Consider the following 17,074-nt stretch of genomic DNA (forward strand, 5'->3'; position numbering starts at 1 on the left):
AGAAAACATTGCCACCACATTTAACTAATTAGAATTTCTTTTATTAAACTCGAAATTTTATTGCTTCTTATTCGAAAGATCTACTATTTTATTCATGTTTAATGATGATGAGAAAAATAAACTATAGCTTAATTGGAGATAAAATCAAATAGATACTAATTACTATTATATGACTTCTAAGGTAAACTTTTTATAAGGACACTGTCACAGAGTTAAGGCAGAAATTGGAAATTAACAACCTTTATTCTGGGGGTATGGGGGTTCCTCTGATTCTTGGGATGCTTGGTATTACAGAAGACTTTTGGCGCTTCAGTTCCCTTAAGTCACGTCCCTGCTCCTCTTGTTCTTTAAACATATGGGTCAGCATTTGACTGTGTTCCTTCTGTTGTTTTATTATTTGTTCCATAGCTTCCTGTATCTTGGGGACAGACGTCTCAAGATATTCCCAATATTCTGCTTGAGGAATCTCTGGGAGGAATTCCTGTGCTCTCTTCTTGATATGATCCTCCTGTGCTTGTTGTCTCTCCATTGATGCTTTGGTGATTGACTTTTCAATTAGGATATATTCAGTTATTCCCATCTTGACTCCAGCGTCCTTGCAGAGCAGAGAAGTCACGCTTGGATAAGCCAACCTGGCCTCTTTTGAATTTTTATTAGCTATCTTGTAGAGTTCAGTGGAAATCAACTGATGAACCTCCACTTCCTTCCCCGTCATGATGCAATGAATCATCACTGCTCTTTTAACTGTGACTTCAGAACGGTTGCTGTGGGAAAGGTCCCATGAAGTCAATTCCCCATACATCAAATAACTCTATTTCCAGGATTCCTTGTTGAGGCATGGCGTAACCATGAGGCAGATTACCAGCTCTTTGGCAACTGTCACAATTACGTACATACTCTCGGGAATCTTTGTAGAGTGTGGGCCAATAGAAGCCACATTGGAGGACCTTGGTGGCTGTTCGCTCACCTCCGAAATGGCCTCCATATTGAGATCCATGGCAATGCCATAGGATTCTCTGTGCTTCCTCTCTGGGGACACACCTACGGATAATTCCATCTGCACATCTCTTAAAGAGATAGGGTTCATCCCACAAGTAGTACTTTGCATCAGTAACTAATTTCTTCTTTTGTATTCTATTGTACTCCTTGGGTATGAACCTTGCAGCTTTATAGTTTGCAATATCGGCAAACCATGGTGCTTCCTGAATGGCAAATAGATGCTCATCAGGGAACGTCTCAGAGATCTCAAGAAAGGGGAGGGACGTCCCTTCCACTGGCTCTATCCGGGACAGATGATCAGCCACTTGGTTCTCTGTCCCTGATCTATTTCCTTATCATGTACTGTGTCAGCAATTTGTAGAAATTGTGCCAGAAACTCTGTAGGTTCTTCCTGTGGAAGACCGGAATACTGGCAACTTTGCTGCACCATGATAATGAGCTGAGGATTCAACTCAAAGCTACTAACTCCAATGGAGGGTATGCATATGCTACTCCCATATGAAGCAGTAGATGGGTTAGAATATGACCCCAGAGTCCTCCTGAACTGTTCATCTCCACTTATGTCCATGATGGATATATGGATATAACTTGGACTGATTTACCTTTTTAATTATTTTATTTTATGGAAAGAGGACAACTTAACTAAAAATAAAAATAACAAAAATTATGATTTTCGAAAAAGTGAGGAGAGAAAAAGTGGTTAGAAGGTTTTGAAAAAATATGATTTGGAAAAGATTTTAAAATTTTTTTTTATATAATTTTCGAAAATTTGTTTTTGAAATAGAGAGAAAAGATATTTTTGAATTTAAAGAAGAGAGAGAAAAACAATAAGATAGCACAAGATTTAAAATTTTTAGATCTAATGCTCCCTATTTTCGAAAATTTTGGAGGGAAAACACCAAGGAACACCAAACTTAAAAATTTTAAAATCAAGTCACAAGGAAAACTCAAGAACACGAAGAAAGAACACCAAACTTAAAATTTTTAGAAAACCAAACCAAAATTTTCGAAAACCAAAGGGAAATCAACAAGAAAACACCAAACTTAAAGGTTGGCACAGGATTTAATAGAAAAAATTATTTTTGAAAAAGGTTTTAAAAATATGATAGCCAATTACCATGAACATAAACACCACGTTCTAACTAACTGAGCTATAAATTTAAAGTGTTTTAATAAGGGATAAATAATAAAAGACTCTAACCCAAAAAAGAAAGATTTTTCCTAATCTAAGCAACAAAATAAACCGTTAGTTGTCCAAACACGAACAATCCCCGGCAACGGCGCCAAAAACTTGGTGCACGAATTGTGAATCACACTTTTCACAACGCGTACCACTAACCAGCAAGTGCACTGGGTCGTCCAAGTAATACCTTACGTGAGTAAGGGTCGAATCCCACGGAGATTGTTGGTTTAAAGCAATCTATGGTTATCCGTGGTTTGAGGAAGGTGATGAATGTCACAGATCATCACCTCTATCACAGTTAAGCGCGAATGAACATCTTAGATAGGAACAAGCGTGTTTGAATGGAAAACAGAAATACTCAATGAACTGAGTGATCTGGATCAACTGACATTACCTCAGAAGAAATAGGATCCTGGAAGGTTCTTAATACCTTATACCATAGGCACCATGACCTTTGAGAAGGCTCTATGTGACCTTGGGTCAGGGATAAACCTCATGCCCCTCTCTGTAATGGAGAAACTGGGAATCTTTGAGGTGCAAGCTGCCAGAATCTCACTAGAGATGGCAGACAACTCAAGAAAGCAGGCTTATGGACTAGTAGAGGACATGTTAGTAAAGGTTGAAGACCTTTCATCCCTGCTGATTTCATAATACTAGACACTCGGAAGGAAGAGGATGAATCTATCGTCCTTGGAAGACCCTTCCTAGTCACAGCAAGAGCTGTGATTGATGTGGACAGAGGAGAATTGATCCTTCAACTGAATGAGGATAACCTTTTGTTTAAAACTCAAGGATCTCCTTCTGTAACCATGGAGAGGAAGCATGAAAAGCTTCTCTCACTGCAGAGTCAACCAAAGCCCCCACAGTCAAACTCTAAGTTTGGTGTTGGGAGGCCTCAACCAAACTCTAAGTTTAGTGTTGAACTCCCATATCCAAACTCTAAGTTTGGTGTTGGGAGTCTATAAAATTGACCTGATCACCTGTGTGGCTCAATGAGAGCCCACTGTCAAGCTATTGACATTAAAGAAGCGCTTGTTGGGAGGCAACCCAATGTTATTTAATCATTTTTATTTTATTTTCTCTTTGTTATTTCATGTTTTATTAGGTTGATGATTATGTGGAGTCACAAAAACTACTGAAAAATCAAAAATAGAATGAAAAATAGCATTAAAAATAGAACACCTTGGAGGAAGGGCTTACTGGCGTTTAAACGCCAATAAGGAGCATCTGGCTGGTGTTTAATGCCAGAACAGAGCATGAAACTGGCGTTAAATGCCAGAAACAAGCAGCAGTCTGGCGTTTAAACGCCAGGATTGCACCCAGAGGAAAGCTGGCATTAAACGCCAGAAACAAGCATCAGACTGGCGTTTGACGCCAGAAACATGCACCATACTGGCGTTCAACGCCAGAAACATGCTGCACATGGGCGTTGAACGCCCAGAACAAGCATCACTTCGGCGTTTAAATGCCAGAAATGCATGCAAAGGCATTTTACATGCCTAATTGGTGCAGGGATGTAAATCCTTGACACCTCAGGATCTGTGGACCCCACAGGATCACCTCAGGATCTGTGGACCCCACAGGATCCCCACATACCTCTACTCACCTTCCCTCCTCATAATCCTATATCACCCTCTCTCTCTCTCTCTCTATTCACAGTCATCCCTTCTGTTTTCCATTCACCACTCACATCCATACACCCCACCTACCTTCAAAATTCAAAATCTCTTTCCCACCCAAGCCCACCCAAGCCCACCCATATAGCCGAATACACACATCCCTCCATCTCCTCCATATCTTCTTCTTCTTCTACTATTCTTTCTTCTTTTGCTCGAGGGCGAGCAACATTCTAAGTTTGGTGTGGTAAAAGCATAGCTTTTTTTTGTTTTTCCATAACCATTGATGGCATCTAAGGCTAGAGAAACCTCTAGAAAGAGGAAAGAGAAGACAAAAGCTTCCACCTCCGAGTCATAGGAGATGGAGAGATTCATCTCAAGGGTCTACAGCTCAGTGGTAGAACATTTGACTGCAAATCAAGAGATCCCTGAGATACCTCAGGGGATACATTTTCCTCCACACAACTATTGGGAGCAACTAAGGATAGGAGCACCAAGAGCACTCCATCATCCTCCATGAAATTAGAGAAGATCAAAGAGCTATGAGGGAGGAGCAACAAAGACAAGGAAGAGACATAGAAGAGCTCAAGGACATCATTGGTTCCTCAAGAAGAAAACGCCACCATCACTAAGGTGGACTCATTCCTTGTTCTTAAATTTACTGTTTTTCAATTTTTGAGCTTTATGTTTATTTATGTTTGTGTCTCATTACATGATCATTAGTATTTAAGTGTCTATGCCTTAAAGTAGTGAATATGAATCCATCACCTCTCTTGAATAAAAAATGTTTTAATACAAAAGAACAAGAAGTACATGGTTTCAAATTCATCCTTGAAACTAATTTAATTATTTTGACGTGGTGACAATATTTTTTGTTTTCTGAATGAATGCTTGAACAATGCATATGTCTTTTGAATTTGATGTTTAAGAATGTTAAATATGTTGGCTCTTGAAAGAATGATGACAAGGAGACATGTTATTTGATAATCTGAAAAATCATAAAAATGATTCTTGAAGCAAGAAAAAGCAGTGAATACAAAGCTTGCAGAAAAAAAATAGCGAAAAAAAAAAGAGAAAAAGAACAAGCAAGCAGAAAAAGCCAAAAGTTCTTAAAACCAAAAGGCAAGAGCAAAAATCCAGTAGCCCTTAAAACCAAAAGGCAAGGGTAAATAAAAAGGATCCCAAGGCTTTGAGCATCAGTGGTTAGGAGGGCCTACAGGAATAAAATCCTGGCCTAAGCGGCTAAACCAAGCTGTCCCTAACCATGTGCTTGTGGCGTGAATGTGTCAAGTGAAAACTTGAGACTGAGCGGTTAAAGTCAAGGTCCAAAGCAAAAGAAGAGTGTGCTTAAGAACCCTGGACACCTCTAATTGGGGACTTTAGCAAAGCTGTGTCACAATCTGAAAAGGTTCACCCAATTATGTGTCTGTGGCATTTATGTATCCGGTGGTAATACTGGAAAACAAAGTGCTTAGGGCCACGGCCAAGACTCATAAAGTAGCTGTGTTCAAGAATCAACATACTGAACTAGGAGAATCAATAACACTATCTGAACTCTGAGTTCCTATAGATGCCAATCATTCTGAACTTCAATGGATAAAGTGAGATGCCAAAACTATTCAAGAGGCAAAAAGCTACAAGTCTCGCTCATCTTATTGAAGCTATGTTTCATTGATATTTTGGAATTTATAGTATATTCTCTTCTTTTTATCCTATTTGATTTTCAGTTGCTTGGGGACAAGCAACAATTTAAGTTTGGTGTTGTGATGAGCGGATAATTATACGCTTTTTGGCATTATTTTTAGTATATTTTCAGTATGATTTAGTTAGTTTTTAGTATATTTTTATTAGTTTTTAATTAAAAATCACATTTCTGGACTTTACTATGAGTTTGTGTGTTTTTCTGTGATTTCAGGTATTTTCTGGCTGAAATTGAGGGACCTGAGCAAAAATCAGATTCAGAGGTTGAAGAAGGACTGCAGATGCTGTTGGATTCTGACCTCTCTGCACTCAAAGTGGATTTTCTGGAGCTACAGAACTCCAAATTGCGTGCTTCCACTTGCGTTGGAAAGTAGACACCCAGGGCTTTCCAGAAATATATAATAGTCCATACTTTGAATAAGGATTGATGACGTAAACTGGCGTTCAACGCCAGTTCCATGCTGCATTCTGGAGTCGCCAGAAACATGTTGCAAAGTGGAGTTCAAAGCCAGAAACACGTTACAAACTGACGTTCAACTCCAAGAATGACCTCTCCATGTGTAAACTTCAAACTCAGCCCAAGCACACACCAAGTGGGCCCCGGAAGTGAATTTCTACATCATTTACTCAATTCTGTAAACCCTAGTAACTAGTTTAGTATAAATAGGACTTTTTACTATTGTATTAGACATCTTGGGACGTTTAGTTCTTAGATCATGGGGGCTGGCCATTCGGCCGTGCCTAAACCTTTCACTTATGTATTTTTCAACGGTAGAGTTTCTACACACCATAGATTAAGGTGTGGAGCTCTGCTGTTCCTCAAAGATTAATGCATAGTACTACTGTTTTTCTATTCAATTCAACTCATTCCGCTTCTAAGATATTCATTCGCACTTCAATATGATGGATGTGATGATCTTGACAGTCACCATCATTCTCAACTTATGAACGCATTCCTGACAACCACTTCCGTTCTACCTTAGATTGAATAGACATCTCTTGGATATCTAATACAGGGGACCGAGTCCGAGATATTAGTGTCTTCGTGGTATAAGTTCGAACACATGGATGGCCATTCCTGAGATCCGGAAAGTCTAAACCTTGTCTGTGGTATTCCGAATAGCATCTGGGAAGGGATGGCTGTGACGAGCTTAAAACTCGCGAGTGCTGGGCGTAGTGACAGACGCAAAAGGATCAATGGATCCTATTCCAGTATGATCAAGAACCGACAGATGATTATCCGTGCCGTGACAGAGCATTTGGACCTTTTTCACTGAGAGGATGGGAAGTAGCCATTGACAACGGTGATGCCCTACACAAAGCTTGCCATGGAAAGGAGTAGGATTGATTGGATGAAGACAGGAGAAAAGCAGAGATCAGAGGAACGAAAGCATCTCTGTATGCTTATCTGAAATTCTCACCAATGAATTACATAAGTATCCCTATCCTATTTTAATTTTCATTCACTATAATTTCTTAATACAATTTAATCTGCCTGACTGAGATTTACAAGGTGACCATAGCTTGCTTCAAGCCGACAATCTCCGTGGGATCGACCCTTACTCACGTAAGGTTTATTACTTGGACGACCCAGTGCACTTGCTGGTTAGTTGTACGAAGTTGTGAAATAGATATAAGATCATGAACGTGCGTATTGAGTTTTTAGCGCCGTTACCAAGGAATGGAATGATCACGATTTCGTACACCAGCTCTCATATACTTCCTCTTGGCCCTTGCTGTAATCCTGTGTCCCACCCTTCATCAAGCTTTTCATTTTCTGCATTCTCAATCTTGTCCCAGCTTGGAGATGCCAATCTTTGTTCTGTGTGTTGTGGTTTATGTCAACGTCATCCTCCTCACCATGCCCAGCAGCCACTATACCTGCCCCCGGGTCCTTCGCCACAATTTGCAACCTTCCCATCTCGTCAGACCTACGGCCAACCAAGAGGGTTTTTTTGGATGCCACATTGGGGCCGTTCATGTCTCCACTGGCTAAGATCCTTTTCCTCAGCAGTGGCTCCACCTCCCGCATTCTTCCCTCCATCGAATCCCTCATCTGTCGCCTCCCGTATGGCCACCTCAGTCAAGTGATCCTGTCCGCATCGAGCCTCCAAGTTGTGTAGCATCCCAGCCATTGCGCCACTCACATGGTCAAGCTCTTCATGCGTAGTATCTGTGATCAGAGGCCGTCTCCCCAGTTGAGATGGTTCAGCCACCTCTGCCTCATGATGCTGACCGCTTCCTTCCACTTGATGCTGCGTCGCATCCCCTGCCCTGCTGGTTCGTGGAATCTCCTCGTGTGAAACGTCCGCAGCCCCAGCCTGCAGTCCCTGCCGGGTCACCATGGAGAAAGGATCAAGCCCAACCCAGTTGGAGAGGCAATTGGATCCTCTATTCCATAGGCCAATATCCTTCTCCTAAATCTGAGTCCCCTTACCACCCTTATTCGGCTTAGTTACTCCCAGCCCATTATCTTTCTTGTACTTGATAAACCCCAATTTTGTGGTTTATATTGTGTAGAATTTAGGGGATTTTGTCAATATTTTCCACACTTATCCACAAGAATTGCATGGTTTTGTGTTCTCTTCCTAATATTGCTTCATGATGAAAAATATGCTTCTTTAAAATTGCCATATTTTAATCCTCTTCTATTGCCATTCGATGCCGTGATGTATTTGTTGAGTGATTTCAGGATTTATAGGGTAGGAATGGCCTAGAAGAGAGAAGGAAAGCATGCACAAGAGGAAGGAACTTGAAGATTTGGATTTTGGGAACTTCAGCATCGGCGCGCACGCGCACTCCACGCGCACGCGTGGATGAGGATAGATGGAAGCGGCGCGCATGGATTGGCGCTTACGCGCAGATCAGAGAAAGCCCAACGACGCGCACGCGCACTTGGCGCGCACGCGTGGATCCCAAAGTCAATACGCGCGACAAGCTGTACGTGACCTCATTAAAGGAAATCGTGCCTGGCAATTTCTGAGGCCAAGGAGGCCCAATTTCAAGCTGTTTCTGCATTGAAAAGGACCCAAGGATGCTAGGGGAAAGGGGGGATCAATCATTCACACTTAGACATAGTTTTTAGCTAGTTTTTGGTTCTTTGTTCTTCTAGAGAGAGAAACCCTTGTTCCTCTCTAGATCTAGCTTTAATTTGATCTTCCCTTATTGAATTCTGAATTGGATCTTGTTGATTACTAGTTTTAATTACTTAATTTGAATTCCTTAGTATAATTTTGCTTAGATCTTGTGTTAGTTTTATGATTTCTTATCAATTGTCATGTTATACCCATTTCATGAATGTTGTGAATCTTGACTTGCTAATGTTACATTGATGATTTCTATGATTATCGTGTTATTTGAGTGATTGTATGTTGATAATTGTTAGTGGGTATTTGTTAATCTCAATTTAATTGCTTTTTGGAAATGTCTTTTATTAGTGCTTACCATGTGTTTGATGAAAGTTTCCTTTAGTTATGGAGTAGTTTTTTTTACTCTTGGCATAAACTAAGGGAATTGAGTGACCTTGAGTCATTGGGTCTCATTGAATTGGTGATTTGAGAGCCCTTGGTGATCAATTTGATACCCATTGACACTAATCCACTACTAATCTAATTAGTAGATAGGTTGGGACTTATGGGTTGATGTGATCAAACCTACTTGACGTACTTCAAGCCTAGGAGTAGACAATACGTACTTAAGGTTTTTGAGAAGTAGACTTAGCGGGTTGGCACCTCATAATTGTCAATGTTTGATATGGAGACAAGAATGGCGATCTCAATTCCCATGCTTAGCCAAGAGTTGCTTTTATCATTCCTATTTGAAAACCCAAAATTCTTGATTGCCTTGTCTTAGTTATAGTTATCTGTTTAGTTTAGTGTAGAATTACATTGGATGTTACCTTGTTAGTTTGGAATTGTTTACATTTTGCCTTAGTCAATTGAATTAGTTTCTTGCACTTCAAGATTACTTGCTTGTTAAGATTCCTAGTTTAATTTCTTGCTCATGACTTGCAACCCCGGATTTTTAACCAATATTGACACATATGTTTGCCCATTCCTTGTGAGACGACTCGATGTTTGAATACTTCGGTTATTTCTATTTGGGGTTGAACTTGTGATAACTAATTCCTTCTAAATTTGATTCGTGGACTATTTGTTGGTTGAGGGCTATACTTACAACGTGAAAATCTTGTGAATTTCCTTACCAACGGTATCCGTGCAACATCAGTACTCTCATTTGGTTTGTTGCCATAATGCTCCCCATAAACACATGTTACTGTTTTATCCGAGTCTATCTCCTGATTATTTCCATTGATCCCTGAGAAGCGTCTTTTTTATTAAATGCCGCACAATTAGCCTATCCATAATGCCGATTTAAATTCTTATGATTCCATTTATTCAAATCTAAAATTGAATTTACTAATCTATCTTTCTCATGTTCATCATTCCTACAGCCCTCCAGCATGAGCATAGCCACCTAATTATGTTCAACCACCAGCCTTCCGCCACCATAATTCAACACGTTGCCATTTTCTTCATGTTGCATCTCTTCAGCATTTATTGTTTGTCTGTCTTCTAGCTCCTTATTTCTCTCCTAAAAGCATTCTTCCTGATACACCTCTCCACCCGCTTCTTTTACGAGGACGTCAAATCCGCTTGCACCTATTGTAATGTGAATCCACTCGTTAATCATATCAAAGACAAACATATCATTCAGAACTCAACCCACGTTGAATGAGTTACACGACTCCGTTAATTTATCGAGCTTAACCACCTCGCCCCATTGCTCCCCTATCCTGCGAAAAGAGTCTGTTGACCACGCATGTAATGGAACTCCATAATATTCCAACCATACTCTTCTTGACTCGCTTCTCTCCGTCTCATCTCATCTCCATACTATATAAAACAACCTTAATAAATCATTCATTTGAAAGGTGTAAGCTTCTTCGGCACTCATCACAGTGTCAAAGGTTATCATAGCTTTATAAGCTCTCAGCTCCCTTACTTGTGTTACCTTTGGTCATTCCCTATGAATCTTTTCTTGAAGGGCGTTGAAGTCGATTGCTGATGAACGAATTTTTGACGGTCTAGAATTTTACAAATAAACTCTCGTTGTAAGTATAGTTTCCAAACCAACAAATAATCCTTTCATACAAAAATTTGGTTGTCACAAGTAACAAACCCAATAAAATTAATAACCGAAGTATTCAAACCTCGGGTCGTCTCTCAATGAATTGTAGGGAAGTGTAGTTATTATTAGTTATGGAAAAGTATCTTTTTGGGATTTTGAATAAGGAACATGAAAGTAAATTGTAAGAATTAAACTAATAGCTAATAAGGCTCTTGGCAAGGTATGGGAATTAGAAGTCCTATCCTAGCTATCCTTATCAATTGTCCATTGCTCCCACTTAGTTAACCTCTAACTATGAAGGAAAGTCAAGTGGATGAATCAATTTGATTCCTCCAGTCCTAGTAAACTCCTAAGGAAAGACTAGCTTTAGAGAGATCCAAATCAACTAGCAACTTTCAATTATCAATCAACAAAGGAGTTTGATAACTCAAGAGTCTCCAATTACTCAACCAAAGCCAAAAGTGTAAAAATCTAATTTAAAACCCTCCCAAGCATTTTATCAAACATTTGGAAGGCACAACATAAAAACATAGAAAACTAACGAGGAATATTAAATCCAAACAACCAATTACAGACATCAATGACTCACAAATAATAGAAAAAGCAATAAATATGAAATACCTCAAATTGCATTAAATAGAAAATCAAATCTAACATGGAGTTCATAAACCAAATTGGAGAATAAATAAATCAACAAAAGAAGATAAGTAAACTAAAGTGATAGACTAAGTAAGAGTAGAAGAGAAACTAAATTAAAGCAAAGTAGAAATCTAAAATTAAAACTAGCTAAACCTAAGAATTCTAAAACCTAGAAAGAGGAGAGAGCCTCTCTCACTAGAAAACTACATCTAAAACCTAAAATTATGTGAATGAACGTTGTGTGAATGAATTCCTCTGATTCCCCCACTCTGCAGCCTCTTATGTGTATTTTTCGGGCTTGAAACTGGGCCAAAAAAACAGCCCAGAAATCGCCTCCAGCAATTTTTGATATGTCCAGCACGTGGCTCCGTCACGCGTACGCGTCTTGCACGCGTACGCATCGCCTAACAGCAAGGCAACCATGGCAAATTATATATCATTTCGAAGCCCCCGATGTTAGCTTTCAACGCAACTAGAACCGTCTCATTTAGACCTTTGTAGATCAAGTTATGTCTGATTTAGTACGAAGAGGTCAGGCTTGACAGCTTTGCAGTTCCTTCAATTTCTTGTATTCCTTCCACTTTTGCATGCTTCCTTTCCATCCTCTAGGCCATTCCTACCCTATAAATTCTGAAATAACTTAACACAAATATCAAGGCATCAAATGGTGATAAGAGAGGATTAAAATTGGTAAATTTAAGGCCAAAGAAGCATGTTTTCAATCATAGCACAGAATTAGGAAGGAAGATGTAAAACATGCGAACTCAATGAATAAGTGTGAGTTTAGTAGATAAAATCCACTCAATTAAGTACAAAATGTACCACGAAATAGTGGTGCATCAAATCTCCCCACACTTAAACATTAGCATGTCCTCATGCTAAGCTCAAGAGAAGCTAAAGAGTGAAGAGGAATGGTAGAAAGTATGAAATGCAACCTATTTATATGAATGCAACTAAATGCAAAATGCTTTTACCTACTTGGTTAAAAGTAAACAAATTCTCCAAGGCAAACATAAACTGGATTTCATTAATTCAAATCACAAAATAAAGTACAAGTAAACTTGCAAAAGAAAATAGCTCATGAAAGCCGGAAATAAAGAATCGAGCATCGAACCCTCACCGGATGTGTATACACTCTAATCACTCATGTGTTTAAGGTTCGATTCTCTCAATTCTCTACTAACCTTGCTTTCTAAGGCTTGCTCTGCTTCTACCAATCAACAAATAATTTGATGCACAAATACACATATCAAGAGGTCTTTTAAGGGTTGTAATGGGGTTAGGGTCAAGGTAGGATTGTATTTGGCCAAGTGGACTAAAATCTGAATCCTTAATTAACTTAAATTTTCCAGTTAACTTAGGACAATCCATGTCATCACAATACAGAATCTAACTACCCATTTACTATGTTTACCACATATTCATGCATCCGATTTTGAGTACAGTACATATGCATTGCTATCACCATTTACTTTGGGGCATTTTGTCCCCTTTTATTATTTGCTCTTTTTATTTTTCTCCTTTTTTTTAATTTTTAATTTTTTAATTTTTTAATTTTTTTAATTTTTAATTTTTTTCTTTTTTTTTTCTCAATGCATATGATTAAATTATTGAATACATGAACATGTTCTAAACATTTCTTTCACATTTTCATAAAGATATACAACATCCAATTCTTAAAACCAAATGTTTCCAAATCGAACTTTCCCACACTTAAATTATGAACACTCTCACTAGTCTAAGCTAACCAATGATTCAAATTAAGGACATTATTGTTTTACGCTTAGAGTTAATAATATGCTAGAGTGAAGAACAAATGGGATAAGTAGGCTTAACATTGGTTTACAAAGGATAATGAAAAGGTTAAGGCCATATGGGTATGTAAGCTCAGTGAAACAAGGCCTCAATCATGTAAGTGCATGCATACATCAAACAATGGAAATATAGAATTAAGCAAGAAAAAGATCACAATTTTAGAGAGAACAACACATACCAAAATAAAATATTGGTTGATAAAATGCAACCAATCGAATAGGCTCAAAAGCTCACTGGTTTTGTCTGTTCGAGCTCTAAACCATGTTCCAAATTAAAATTTCTTCAAACAAGTTTAACAAAAAAATTTTATTTAAGTTAGTGAAATGCTATAAAAAGTTTCTTGAAAAAGAAAATATTACCTCAACCAAGTAGTAGTTAAATGCACAAAATCAAACAAACATGCAATCAAACATGCAAATGCAACAACTAATTTAACAAAGAAAATTAAACATTGGTGTTGAGAAGGAAATAACTGACCCACGGAAGTCGGTATCAACCTCCTCACACTTAAAGATTGCACCGTCCTCGGTGCATGCAAAGATGTACAAGTGGACGGACTGCTCCAACTGACGCTTTTCCAAAGAACGTGCGGATGGACTTGTCTATCGCCCCATTGAGAAGCTTTTCCTTTTCCTTCTCGGTAGCCATCCTGAAAGAAGAGGAAAAAGAAGAAAAGTAACCCAGAAATAAAGATAAGAAAACAAATAAAGTATGGGTGGGTGAATGCCAAATAATGAGGGTCTCAGCTACATGGTAGCTACAACATGCAAGTGAGAAAATAGTAGAAGCAAATGGCATATCAATAGTGCAAAAATTACAACAAAGGAGAAGAGAGAGTGGGTCATGAAAGATAATATAAATTCATGTCAATGTAAAAGGAATAGAAGTATCATAAAAGATTAATATTGACTTAAATAATATTACCTAATCAGAATAAAACAAGTCATAAAGCAACAGAATAAAGTAGGAAAAAATGAAACAATTGAATAAGAACATTTAACACCAATGATAAAATAGGAAATTAGAAAAGAAAATAAAAATATGAAAAAAATTAAAATACAATGGAGGAAAGTATGCAAATGCAATATGTAAAAGAGAATGAAAGAGAATAAGGATGAGAAGTTAAAGAAATGAAGAAAAAGAAAGTAAGAAAGGAGGAAGAAAGAAGGAGAAATGATAAGAGAACAAGAAACAGATGCGACGCGCGCGCATGCATCACGCATACGCGTGAAAACAGAGATGACCATGCGACACGTAAGCGTCGCCCACGCGTACGCGTGGATGGCAAAAATTGCACAACGACGCGTGAAAGTAGGTTACGCGTACACGTGACTACTCGCACGCTTCCAGCACAGTGGCCGCACAACTTTCTGTCCAATTCACCTTTGACGCTGATTTTTCATTCCACGCATATGCGTCGCTGACGCTTACGCGTGGATTGGCAATAACGCAGGGAACGCGTACGCGTGAGGCACGCGTACGCGTGGGGTGGCTTGTGCTCCACGCACCCCTCCCGCGCGTCTCCATCGCAACTCTCTGCCGCATTTATGAATACTGCGTTCATCGACGCTTACGCGTCGTTCGCAGTTTTTTTTTTCATGCAGAATGCAGGTGATGATGCAGAAATTATGAATGAACACTGATAAAAATAAAATAAGATAAAACTAATAAAAAGGAAGATCATACCATGGTGGGTTACCTCCCACCTAGCACTTTTCTTTTACGTCCTTAAGTTGGACATTTGGTTAGCTCCTTGTTATGGTGGCTTGTGCTTGAACTCATCCAGGAATCCCTACCAGTATTTGTAATTCCAATAGCCTTCGGGATCTCAAACTAGGTGCATAAAGCCTTCAAGCAAGTTAAAGCAAGTGACAAGGCCCCAAGAGTGTTGATTTTTGGAATGAATTCCGAGGTCCCAAACCTTGCTTTTACACCCGTCTTCGTGTTGATGATTGTTATTCGAATCGGGTGGCAAGCAATCCAAATTCTCACTGAGACATCTGAACAACCTCCTAGACCCATTCAATTGAGACTTATACCAACTATTGCACTTCAACTTGGAGCATGCAACTGTATTGAACTTTGCCTGACAACTCCAACCACCACCCATCTCCCTCTTACTCTTAAAGCCACAGAGAGCGCTAAGTTGACCATCCGTCTCGAGTAGACCATATTCAAGTTGGGGAGTAAAGGTTAAGGATAAGAATTTTACCCACTTAAAAGTTGCATTGGATGGTAATGGCTTTGGGAGAGGTGTTTCCAATGAGCTTACAAGCTCCACTTCCTTGTTGCTCTTGTATTGAAGCACCCACCCGGGATATAAGAGCTTGGAGAGTAAAGGTGAGACTAGTAAGAGTAGAGGTAGGTGTGGTTTGAAGCTTTACTTGCCCTTGGCGAATAACATGAAGGGTGTTGTCATCTAGTGAAGGTTGGGATGGATAGGAGGGTCATTATTTTGGAAAAAAGGGTTTATAGTAGGAAGGTGGTTCTTCTTAGTAAGGGCATAGAGATGGTGAATATGGAGGTGGTGGTTCTTGGGGGTAATTGTGTTGGAATTGGGGTAGGTCTATGTATGGTTCATATGGTTCATATGGTAGTTGGTTAGGTAGATATGGACTGGGGTCATATGAAGGCGAATAGTGGAAAGGGGCTTGTGAGTAGGGTGGTTCAAAGCTATGTTGAGGAGGTGGTCCATAGGTATGTGGTGGTGGATGGTGACACGTACAAGAAGGACTACCACATCCATTCGATTGGTATGTATTAGGATTGGAGTTATACCTATATGAGACCGGAGGAGGTTATTGCCAAGAGGGTTGATCAAATCCTTGTGGCTCTCCCCATCTTCGATTGTTCCAGCCTTGATGCATGTTCTCATGGTGATCTCCTCTTTCTGCAACATAATTGTAACCAAACTCATAGCCAAATGGGTGAGAATTCATAGTAGCAAACAAAAACAAAAATTGATAAAAATAAGCAACTAAGTCCTAAACTAACAAAACTAGCAAACAAGCAAAGAGCAAATATTTACAATAACCAATAATAAGGCACACGTTTGTAACTCCCCGGCAACGGCGCCATTTTGATGAACGGATTTTTGACGGTCTAGAATTTCACAAATAAACTCTCGTTGCAAGTATAGTTTCCAAACCAACAAATAATCCTTTCATACAAAAATTTGGTTGTCACAAGTAACAAACCCAATAAAATTAATAACCGAAGTATTCAAACCTCAGGTCGTCTCTCAAGAAATTGCAGGGAAGTGTAGTTATTATTGGTTATAGGAAAGTATCTTTTTGGGGTTTTGAATAAGGAACAAGAAAGTAAATTGCAAGAATTAAACTAATAGCTAATAAAGCTCTTGGCAAGGTATGGGAATTAGAAGTCCTATCCTAGCTATCCTTATCAATTGTCCATTGCTCCCACTTAGTTAACCTCTAACTATAAAGAAAAGTCAAGTGGATGAATCAATTTGATTCCTCAAGTCCTAGTCAACTCCTAAGGAAAGACTAGCTTTAGAGGGATCCAAATCAACTAGCAACTTTCAATTATCAATCAACAAAGGAGTTTGATAACTCAAGAGTCTCCAATTACTCAACCAAAGCCAAAAGTGCAAAAATCTAATTTAAAACCCTCCCAAGCATTTTATCAAACATTTGGAAGGCACAACATAAAAACATAGAAAACTAGCAAGGAATATTAAATCCAAACAACCAATTATAGACATCAATGACTCACAAATAATAGAAGAAGCAATAAATATGAAATACCTCAAATTGCATTAAATAGAAAATCAAATATAACATGGAGTTCATAAACCAAATTGGAGAATAAATAAATCAACAAAAGAAGATAAGTAAACTAAAGTGCTAGACTAAGTAAGAGTAGAAAAGAAACTAAATTAAAGCAAAGTAGAAATCTAAAATTAAAACTAGCTAAACCTAAGAATCCTAAAACCGAGAGAGAGGAGAGAGCCTCTCTCACTAGAAAACTA

At 38.8% G+C, this 17,074-nt stretch overlaps 1 protein-coding gene across 2 annotated transcripts in view; it reads right to left on the reverse strand.

Annotated features, from left to right (window-relative positions):
- The window catches only part of LOC110270038, a 17,137-nt gene extending 9,186 nt beyond the window's left edge, over window positions 1-7,951 (reverse strand). Inside the window, exon 1 of one of the 2 annotated variants that reach the window (XM_021118485.1) lies at window positions 7,215-7,951. In XM_021118485.1, the coding sequence (XP_020974144.1) occupies window positions 7,215-7,555 (341 nt within the window). In that variant the 5' untranslated portion in view covers window positions 7,556-7,951. Of the gene's footprint in view, window positions 1-7,207 lie in introns of both variants that reach the window. The other variant, XM_021118484.1, reaches the window with a different exon arrangement.

This window comes from Arachis ipaensis, chromosome B03, assembly GCF_000816755.2.
Source record: "Arachis ipaensis cultivar K30076 chromosome B03, Araip1.1, whole genome shotgun sequence".
In the NCBI taxonomy this organism is placed as follows: Eukaryota; Viridiplantae; Streptophyta; class Magnoliopsida; order Fabales; family Fabaceae; genus Arachis; species Arachis ipaensis.